Source organism: Dermacentor albipictus, chromosome 3 (genome assembly GCF_038994185.2).
Source record: "Dermacentor albipictus isolate Rhodes 1998 colony chromosome 3, USDA_Dalb.pri_finalv2, whole genome shotgun sequence".
Taxonomy (NCBI): Eukaryota; Metazoa; Arthropoda; class Arachnida; order Ixodida; family Ixodidae; genus Dermacentor; species Dermacentor albipictus.
Window position 1 is genome coordinate 159229774 of NC_091823.1, and position 11278 is coordinate 159241051.

At 47.2% G+C, this 11278-nt stretch overlaps 1 protein-coding gene across 2 annotated transcripts in view; it reads left to right on the forward strand.

Annotated features, from left to right (window-relative positions):
* The window catches only part of Stam (signal transducing adaptor molecule), a 68825-nt gene extending 58085 nt beyond the window's left edge, over window positions 1-10740 (forward strand). For both annotated transcript variants that reach the window (XM_065440542.2, XM_065440543.2), the window contains 3 exons: window positions 426-598; window positions 1825-1931; window positions 10482-10740. In XM_065440542.2, the coding sequence (XP_065296614.1) occupies window positions 426-598; window positions 1825-1931; window positions 10482-10554 (353 nt within the window). In that variant the 3' untranslated portion in view covers window positions 10555-10740. The remainder of the gene's footprint in view (window positions 1-425; window positions 599-1824; window positions 1932-10481) is intronic.
* Window positions 10741-11278: the final 538 nt, after the last annotated feature.

The following is an 11278-nucleotide window of genomic DNA, read 5'->3' on the forward strand; positions in this document are numbered from 1 at the left end:
AATCGCGTATCTTTGGGCAAGTCCGGTATTTCGGACTTCTGGTTATTTAGCTTGCCCGTTCGAGTTCAAATTAATTGGTCGGTGACTGTACTGGCGCTACTGCGGGAATTCGTGTTCTAAGTACGCATTTGAAGGCTTTCACTCTGCATGTAACCACCACCACGGTGTGCAGCAGAAGCACTTCTTTATTTGGATGGTCTCAGCCCGTCTCGTAGCGACGGTAGCGATGGTGTTTGTCAGCGTAGGAAAGTACTGTGTACATCTGTGCCTTCCATTTTGTGGTGCAGTTCATGTTTCTTTCCAAGACAATGAATCGCCAACTCGTCCAATTGGTGACTTTTCCTTGCTTTTTAAAGGGAACATTTCAACTCGAGTGGAAGTTGTTGCCGCTGTGCTTATGCAGCCTTTGCTGTGTCTCTTTGCAGAGCGCTGTGCAGGAATGGGTCCCCTGATAGAGCAGGAGCTGGAGCGCATCGACCGGCGGCATGCGTCTCTGACGGCTGCAAGTCGGCAGCTGAATGATGCCTTGACCCTCTACCACAGCCTGATGCGTGCACCTGCGCCTCCGCCACCACCACCGCAGGCTGCTCCACCTATGGTAAGCTCAAGAACTGCCAAGTTCTGAGGGACAGTTTGGTGCAAGGGAAAAAGGGCAGGTACATCTGATGCAGGAGCGAGGCAAGAAAAAGGGGGGGGGGGAACAGCAGGTGAGGCCGTGAAATAGGGAAGTGCGGTGCTAGTTCTTCACTCATTGACATATCTTCTGCCTGACATCAATCATTGTACTGAAATACTAATGACCTCGTGCCATTTCCATCTTTACCTTTTCTACATTTATGGGACACATGGTTTTTTTCTCCTTCTTCTAACTGTCCATAGCAGGCGAGGTGGCATAGAGTGACGTGCATGGCAGTTAAATGCAGGGCATGTGTTGCCCTCTGCATCAAACAAGGAATGCTGTGACTGGGTTTCTTGACTCACAAACATGTGCAGAGAAGGCTCTGGAGTGTGATGGATCAGTAGCAGAAGATTTGTTACAGCTAAAGATAGTGCTCTGCATTGCACGACAGGTGTGGCTTGAGTTTCTGGCACGGCAAGAGTGGCCGACAATGCACGACTGCCGAGCAGGGTAACAGCTCAGTCGGCGTGAGAAGTTACAGGAGCAAAGGTCACCTTGTCTGATTTGAATCTTCTCCCTGGAGCAGACCACTTTGTGCTTGTGTGAGGAGGAGACTAACAGGGCTTTCAGCATGGGACCAGTTGGGGCACATTTCAGGTCTTTGCACTCGTGCATGTGATTTGGGCTGTAGAGAAAGAAGCATGATTTTTGTGAGAAAGTGCCACCAGCGCACTCACCGTGTCTGCTCTGTTGCTACTGTGATGGCAGTTCTTCAACGTCAAGCTTGAAAAGTGTCCGTCAACTCATTTAAAAGGGAAAGGCGGTGCAAAAAGACAGCCTGACCTTCGAAGTAGTGGTGACACTGTTGTGGACCCTGCCATGAACATCAGTGTGCCTGTACCGGGCTATACCTTTGTGCTTGTTGGCACATCAGGGTGCCTCTGAGACTGTTCAGCTGGCAGCTTCTGCAGTGGCAACAGGTGATTCAGAGTGCAACCCAACCAAGGCATTTGCAATCCCAGGAGTTATTGATAAGGCTGATGGTGTTGTGCACACCTGGTTCTTTTGCTAAACATGGCTGGCACAGCTGTTGCCATCTTTGTCATTGACAGTGCAGCTGATTGTTGCTCCACACCAAGATCAGAAACGCACCATGCCTTATTTGTCAAGTCCTGCTGATCGGTTTTCTTCTCTTCGTCTTGCAGCCTTATGGTCCTGTCGGTGAGGGAGCTGCTTGCGGAGTACAGGATCCACGAGGCAACATGGCAGCAGGCCTGCCACCACAGATGCCCATGTCCCCACCTTTCTCAGGGTGAGTGCCCTTCTGTGCTTTTCTGGTGCTTGCATAAAAGGTATGGAGGGCTTACATGCCTGTAAACTAGTGTATCCTGCATGAAAATTAGTGGACAGCTATAGCTGTTGTTTTGTGTCTGTCAGGAGAATTTTTGAAAGAATCATCCTTCATGCAAGACATAGATTTTATAGGTGTCACAAGTTTTTATATATGTCACGGTCAACAGTACAATAACATAGTTCATATGCTGTCTGCAGGTCTTTGCTCACCATGTGGTTCATATTTCAGCAAGCCTAAAGCCAAGGTCAGGCCGTAGTGTACTGAACTGAAAAAGAATGTTTGGCAAGCTTCGCCCCTCATACATTGTGGGGTTTCTGGCACTTGTGGCGTTTTTCTTGCTCTTGAGGTGGTTGTGTGGAGCCATTGCATTGTGTTGCCGGGGGCTCTGTGTCCCTCTCCTCCTTGTCTGGACGGGGTGCCAGCGGGTCATAAAACACTGTCACTCTGCTGTCATCCCGCCCATGCGAGGGTCAACAAGGTGTCCCCATTGGCTGACATTTTGGTGGGATTTGGGCCCTGCTTACGGGCACTTTTGGTAAGGGCGCGCAAGACAGGGCCCGGGGAGACCACATCTGGGCGTCGGAAGGTGCGTATGGTTCCTCTGCCGGCGGCGGCCCCCCTTGTCCGCCGCCGGCCGATGGTTACTTCGGCTCGTCGTGGTCCCGGCCTTGCACGCCCTTACCTTGCGCGCCCTTACCCGGAGTGCACGCAAGCAGGGCCCGAATCCCACCAAAATGTCAGCCAATGGGGACACCTTGTTGACCCTCGCATGGACGGGAGGACAGCAGAGTGACAGTGTTTTATGACCCGCTGGCACCCCGTCCAGACAAGGAGGAGAGGGACACGGAGCCCCCGGCAACACAACGCAATGGCTCCACACAACCACTGCGAGAGCAAGAGAAATGCCATGAGAGCCAGAAACCCCACATCATATACAGTTGAACCTGTTTATAACGAACTCTATAGTTAAGCGAAAAGTGGCCGTTATATCAATAGTTTGTTGCATATGGATTTGCCCTTCAAGGTGTGTGCAAATAGCGACCCAGTGATCTTTTTTTGCTGCACTTTTATTACAACGCACTAATATACCATCCGGTGATAGGTTAAGCCTTTCCGCCTTGTGAAGTGGCTCCCGCTGTGTGCTTACAAGTTAAAGTGCCTTTCCAAAAAAGTGAATCTACCGCTACTGGGAGAGGCACATAATGAAATTCTCCAGGACGTCTTCAAAATCTCCAAACATTCAGTAATAGCTTTTGTAGCTATGGAACAGCCACGCCAGGCTGAGTGCACCAAGAGCTGTGTTGCTTTGGCCAGAAAAGTATGATGTTCGAAAGGTTGATGTTCGAAAGGTTTTCTGAAACAACTTTGCATAGTTTTGCGTGTCATATCCATCCGTCCTCCTTTGAGCATCTGAGCTGCCATCCACAAGTTGATCTTGAGAATCTTGTCCGTACGGTTGTGGATGAGAAGCCTCTCGAAAATTCGGCGATGGTAATTGATCTTAAAAAGTTTTGAATTATGCTCATGCTGAGGGGCTGTAGGTGGTGGCAAAAAAAAAAAAGGTTGATGGCTTGCAGTTCAGGCTTGAACTCCTGATAGTTGAGGAGAAATGCAAAGTCACTTAGTTTTCTAATCCACAGGGGTCCACTGATAGGAATGTTCTTCCCTCTAGCGTCTACGAACCATTTGAATAGCGCTTCTTCTACGTCGTCATATATAGCTTTGCATAAGCACTTCCGCTTGTTTTCATTGCTTGTTTTCACCGCTAAGGTTGGTCAATGCTTGCAACTTCTTTTCATCTTTCATGATTGTAGAGATCGTTGACTTAGAAAGATCGTGTATCTTCGCGACTTTGGCATTTTTCACCCTGGATCGAATGTCATGGATAATGTCAAGCTTCGTTTCAATCAGGATAGGGTTTCCCTTCTTGGGCACACTTTCAGCCATTGCACATGCCAACATACACCTGTGCTCCAGTGCACACCGTAACAGTCACATGCACACACCGCACAAGCAGCTCCAGCCAGAGATTTCTTTCTTCGTCCTTGTTGCGGTCTTGTGCTTTTCACAAAAACTTCATTTAAACTTCATTCACTTCAAACTTCAAAAATGGCGCTCCCGGTGAAGAAATGCCACACGTGTTCAGAAATCTTGGCAAAAAGCAACAACAACAACAACAACAACAAAAAACAACTACACGAATCAATACAAACACAGCTCAACTTTATGTGGTGTGCCACAAAGAACGACATAATCCAACTGTTGTGCAAGGAAGGAGCATGGATGGAGGAACGCAGTCAGCCTTCAACACGTGACTCTTCTGATGATGATGACGATCATGATACGTAGCTGTGGCCTTTCTTTTTGTATTGGGCTATCTATAGGAAAGTGAAATTCGGATCCGAAATTATGAAAGAAAAAAGCTTCTCCATAAAAGAAATAAAAACAAAAAGTTTCTGATTGCATTCTCGCATATATCTTCTGGACCACTCAGCTAGGTAGGTTTTAAGTGCGTCAGGTCGACCAGTGTACTTGGTTTGTGGTAGGCTTTATTTGACATTGTGACGAGGTTCTTTTTAATTAATCCTAGCTGAGGCACTGCCTCAGCGCATGAAGTGTCGAAGTCGTTCGTTATCACACTGCAAGACATTCATTAAAGAACATCCAGCACAAAGAGGAACAGAAACTCTGCAAACTAATCAAGCCCATACTCAAAACGTAATTAAGTTTTCAAAGAAAGTGTCAAGGCCAGAAAGGGCCTGCAGTTTCACGGTCCGCAGCGGAGTTGCGAGATGAACTCGACGTGGCGATGGAGGCCGCCCCCTGGAGCATAGAAGCGGTGCTGAAGACAGGCACTGTTGAAGAAAAATCCTAGTCCCCCTCAGGCGAACACCCTGGATTCAGTGCTGTAGGAGTAAGTCTGGTTGCGTCGTTAAGAACAAGGGCAGGTGGCCTTGGCATGGTAGAGGTCTCGACGCCAGACAATAAGTCAAATGGCTTCACCTCTGCTCCCAGTGCATGGACTTCATTTTCCGGACGTCGCTTGGCATCTTCCTGCATGCGATCATGAGAACGCGGTTCGTGAGAACGTGGTGACACGTCACTGGAAAGTTGCATTGATCCAGCAGAAGGTGCGAAACACTGGCCTGACGCCCGACGACTTCACTCCTGCGCCTGGAGCATTTGCGAACTCCTTCCTCCGCGCAGGCCTGTTGTTCCACGTCACCCAGACTTCTTCTTTTCTCTCTGCTCGCGTGTTGTTGTTGCTGTTCGAATTCTTTCTACGGCACGCTCATGCCACTGCTGCAATGTCTCATCATCGCCTTCGCATGGCTGACCCACTTCGATCACGGCACTCGTGCACTTGACACATCGGACATGCAGGCAGCTAGCCTCGGGACAGTGTAGCGTTGGCAAGGCAACCGCCTCTCCTCTACGGCTGCTGGATATTCCAAGACATTCTTAGCATTTGGTGCGTCGTAGGCATTCGTAACTCTAGAGAACAGTGTCAGAAGAGGTTGCCATGTGAAACCTGACGGCCTGGCTTCATGCTCCCTCCTATTTTTTTTTTTAATCTCTGCCATTCTGCCTCTGGAGAAATGCCTGGAAAGTGAGTGACCTTGCTTGCGATGTCAGAAATCTGTGTGCGGTGCTTGCTGATCTAGGAGACCATATCTTCGTTGTGATTAAACTGGAGCGCAGCGCATTCTCCTCTCACGCTTTAGAAGGCCTGTGTTTGTTTGTTTGTTTGATCTTTACTGTGATGATGTTTAAGTGTTTGTAGTAAAAGTAGGACCCCTTAAAAATATTTTTTATTTCTTGACGTAGGATAGGAAAATCATAAGTGCACTGAAGTATGGTCACTATAACTGATGGATCGTTATATCTAGGATCATTATAAGTGGGTTCGACTGTATGGTTAAACTTGTTCTTTCATCCAAAAACTTAATCTAAAGAGTTTGGGAAAAGCAGGCCACAGGCTTGCTGGAACACATTTTGTGATCGAAACCTTTGCCGGTAAGCACTTCTAAGTAAAATCCACAAAGAATGCAAGGTGATAACGCCACACATCGGCTGTGATATTGTACATTATCAGTGAAGCATAGACAACACAGTGCACGCAACTAAGAACAAACCTGTGGCACTGGCCGCACCTAGCTCTTGAACTTGCCATTTGATAGAATGTCATTCATCATCACTAAAAGCCAGTGCTGGACTTCGTTTTCATTTGTCTGTGACTCTAGTGTAATCTTAGTACCGCATTCCCAAAAATATCAAGTTGCACAAAATACAAGCTTTTTCTTTTCTTCACGACTTCTGGCTTTAATATGCACCTTATGTTATATTCTGGTTCCTGACACAAACGTAACATGTCTTTGTTGCCTTGCTCTTCAAACTGCTGCTAACTCAGCCACTGGTTGCCTGAGCTATGTGGAAAAGCCAACCCTAGGGGGTCACTACAATCGCCTAAAGCTCCCTTAAGGTACTTGGACTTCATATGGAAGCTGACGGCAAAAGTTGTCTTGCTGCTGCGCTTCTGCAGTCGCTGTCTGTAGTGCTGGACGTGATTTGAGAGGAGTGTTTGCAAGCAGGCACCTCTAATTCAACCATTTGAGGATCTGTGTTCACTGCAGTTTCCATTTATTGCCTCGATATTCCTTCACAGCGGCAAAGAAATTTCACCATATTGAAATTTTGTATAAACACTCTTGGCTATATTGAGGTTCAAAATGCATCGTGTTCTATGGACAAGAAATTATCAAAAGGTAAACACTTCCTTATATTGAAGTTCATTATGTCAAGGTTTAACTGTATGTATTTGTAAAATGTAACGTCCTCTGGTAGGATGCTTTTAGGTATCCTTTCTTGAAATTCCCATACGGCGTAAACAAGCACACGAGCAAAACCACTCCTTCCTCTTTGACCATGCGGCGATGGTAAGTAGCTTGGCCGGTTGAGCAAACATTGTGGCGAGTGGCACTGCATGGCACGGCAGGAAACAGAAGTGACACTCTGCTCGCCATAGCTTTCACACTAAAACGAGTCTAAAATTGTTGCTTAAAGCCATTGCAATGTAAAGTCAATAAAGCTTCGTTAATTTTAAGTCTGCTCGACCTCGAAAAATCTTCAAATGAAGTGGGTTTTTGAATTACACAAAAAGAAGTAAAAAAAAAAAACCCCAGAAAAAATGCAAAACGGTGTGACACAAGCATGTCAAGTTTATTTTACGTGTAGCTGGACTACTCAGAGTAATCATTGATGCAAGGTTGCTTCATACAGTAGTTTGCTGCACCAAGGGCAATCATGGGGAAATTATTGGGCAATAATTTTCGTAGATGCTAGTTTCACTTGATGGGAATCCGTAAGAGGACACGTCACTGTAATGCGGGACACGTCACTGTAATGAGCTTGGTGAAAATAGTGAGCTTGACATAATTCCAGTAATGCTGTCGGCCGTATACGTGCTTGCGTCTATCTCCGAGTCGTGAAATATTGTAAAAGTGATCGCCCGAGGATATTGCCCATGATCTCTAGCCTGGTAATCATGCGCAGCGTCTCGTAGTCACCACTGCTGCACTGAACAAAGCTGCGAATGACGTTCGGGGACTGAATAACCGTCACTAAAGGAGGTGCACAAATGTCTCTGCCTGCTCTGACCCTGTCGATGACGTCATCCTCCACGTTAGCATAGCACGTCTGCTTCTATGCATGAAGTTTCCTGCAATGATTACAAGTGGGAATTCTGGCGCTGTGATCATTCAGTCACCGTAATATTTTTTGTGCTTGTAGCCTCAGATGTTCTTGTAGCTTTATTACACTTTGTCTGCTTTCATTGGCCTAAGTTTCAAACGACTCTACAGTTTTTGAAATGCCAAAGGAAATAAAACTCTGCAAACACGCATAATTGCTACTAATTGCAGCGGTTCTGGCTGCAGAGATGGCCAAATGGAAATGCGCCACACGTCGGAATGCACTGGCTTGCTCGCAGGAGATTCTTAGTGGTGTTCTGTGACGCTTGTCGATGCATGTGTCCGTGGCATAATCGTTTCAATATCGGGCTCCTGTGCTAGAGGTTCCGTGTTCAAACCCTTCAGTCGGACAATTATAATATTGCAGTGATGGAAGTGCCATGCCATTTGCATCATTTTGTGCCGAAACAGAAATGCTGGTGCGTGCTGTGCCAAAATGCTCCTCTTCGCTTAAATTACGCCACGCCTGCACCCAGGTGCACCCTAACCTCCCACATTCGCACAACCAAATTGTAATAGTTATGAAACCACAACTCTGGGTATGGTACCCGTGCAGCAAAGCCAATTCAATTTTCAGTCCTCAAACTGCTGGGAGCACATGCATGAGTGTGGTACATGTAGCGATGGCGGCATGCTCGACTTCTTTATGATTGACTTCTTTGTGGATGATTTGCGATGTATATAATATTGCATATTGACGAAATTTAGTGTGAGTGCACGATTCCATGGCATGACCGCTGACAGCAGTGGTGTTGGGTAGCGCGTCACGTCGCCACCTCAGTAGCCTCTGCAAGCACACCTGTTGTTCCTTCTGTCTGGTTTCTTTGCCATATCTTCTCCACATTTGTGGCACTTCATTGTCGCCACACTCCGGGTGGTATGAGTTAATTGAAACGTGGTTGAATTAGCGAAAACTGCATATACAGTCAACAACAGATTTTTCAGACCCTCTAGGGAACATCAGAACATCCGAAAATTCAGGCAGTCCGAAAAAATGAATGCATGCAAAGAAACACACCTTTTTCCTTTTTTTCTTGGATCTACAGGTAAAGGGCGAAGTATCAGGCTTCCGAAACCCTGCCAAAGCATCAGTGAAGTGGCTATAAAAAGAGGCGTTCAAAAACTATGCAACCGACTGCCGGTTTACTATGTACATGTGCATCGTCGGGCAGCTGGTGTTATTGCTGCACTGGCTTGAAGAACTTGTTGATTGTTGTTTGGACGGCGTTTTGGTTGCATGCTGTTCCGGTTGAGTTCCGGTTGATCGGCCGCTCACGACTTGCTTAATAAAAGCGGCCTTCTTCTCCATCAGTAACCGACGGTACTGCTTTCCGCGCTTCGATGCCATCGGCGAGGACGACGAAGACGGAGTGGGGGCCATCGAAGGCAAGCGAAATCCTCAAGTTGCGAACAGTGGAGTTTGCTGACGAGCGTCGAAGCACCTAGGCCTAGCGTCGCAGAGTACACTTAACACAACAGCACAACCACATACTACGCTAGCCAAAACGTGGCCTGAGCAAACAAACGAAATGGCGTCGCTCCGGAAACTTCGCCGGAGGCGGAAGTGCGGCGATGAACATAGCCAGCGTGGCCAGACCAAATCAGTCAGTGAACGCTAGATTCGGCTAATTGTGGTTCCAAGCGGTGATATGCTTCGGCTGCACGTCGATTTCCTTCGCAAGGGCGCTGCGCGAGGAGCCAGAGGGCCTTCCGTTGTGTCAAAAAGTCTGGAAAATTGGACGGCGGGAGGTTCGAACGTCCGAAACTTCAGATGTCCTTATACATTGATTCTATGGGGCTCGTGGCGGTGCCGCGAGCACCATAACATTTGGCCGTCAGAAAATTCACTCGTTGACTGTATTTTCCGGTATCAGGCGAAATGTGCTGGTACCGCATTTTTTACTCTGCCTGAAGCCGAAGTGCATCGCAGCATACTGTTCTCAGGAGCCACAACCAGAAACTACGAATTATCCGGATGGATGTGCAAGGGCTTTTCAAGTTATCCAGTATAATTTGCAATGCACAATATGGAACTGTATAAGTTCTACAAATTACCTGAATTTGATATTAAATCGAGAATGAATTATCGAGGTTTTACCGTATCTCATTGTCATTTTGTTCCGACACTGCGACGTCCCATCCCTCTTGAAATTTGTCCTTTTTCCACCACTCCTAACCTGGCTAATGCCAGGCTTGGAATTGGTGCCCCCTCGTTATCTGGTGAGGGCACTGATCTCGTCTCCTGCATTTGAATGTCGGGTTGTCTGTTTCTCATCTGAGTGCAAAGCTCACCTTAGCGTACCGGCCAACTATGCTTACCACAATTTTTGAGTCTTGCAAAGATGGAATGAGTACAGTGCTCAATGTGTGTATGTGTGGTTCAGGAAGAGCTGGATGCTTGTAATTGCTTACCTGGGTTAGTAGTGCGAGTTACCTTGAATTCATGGAGTGCTTTGTTTTTATCAGTTGACATTGATTTTAGTGCAATTAAATAAAAATAAAAATGGTGGCCTAGCGTCTGTCTTTTGTAGATTTAGTTTTCCGATGAGGCTAACAAAAGTTCACTCGTCAGTTCCGGCATCGACTTGTCTTTTTCAACGCATCAAAAATGAGCCCACCTGGTGGCCACGCTTAATGGTCTCATTTCTAGGGTCCGTCCTTAGAGGCAATTTCAAATTGGAGAAACCCTTGGATTCAGTGGTAAAGGTCGCGGTGCGTGCTACGAAGTGCAGAGTGTTCATCTCTCACTTTCTTGCAGGGCCGGCATTCCAGCACCAAGCATGGCCGGCCAGGGAGCGGCGGCAACACCCGTGGGCTTTCCACTGCTCTGACCCCGGGTTTCTCGTCCGGGGCAGCTGATTGATTGCGTTCAGTGAAATAAATTGCTCCTCACCAGGCCACCTATGCGGGTGACGATAAAGTGCGCGAGGCAGTTTGGTTTCTTCGCTCGTAGCCCGAGGGTTTTTAAAAGAATGTTCCAGACCACTTGCAAATAATAAAGTCGTGTATGAATTGTCGCTTGTGCATCACTTTTTTTGAGGGGCAATTTGTGATTGAAGGAGCTGGCTGGTTGACAGCACCATGGCGGGTTGATGGCACATCACAATACAGTGTACACTTTGTGCTTTTTTGTGGCTTTTGTACGATTTTTGTATCAACAGGAGCACTCGGAATTGCTCACACCCCACGAGGCTTGTGTAAGCATTCGTGGCAGCATGTTTGTAGCAGTTCTGCATGCTTCTGTTTGCCCAGTGCAAAATGCCACTGTGGAGCGCTTCCTTAATTCCTACGCCACTTCCAGTGAAGACATACACTCCCATCTAGCACATGCAGCGCAAGGCTACCACAATCTAAGGCATGTGTATCATAGACAATAAAGTTTTTGGTGTACTATTACAACCCCTGTGACCTTACAGCACATGCTTGGCCCAAACTGGGATGCTGCTAGCATGTGTGCACCATGCACCACGTTAAGGCAACACCATGCACTGAAACAATCTATGCATGACACGGTCAGGGGCTCGCACGCACTACCTTCATGTATCGTGGTTTGGT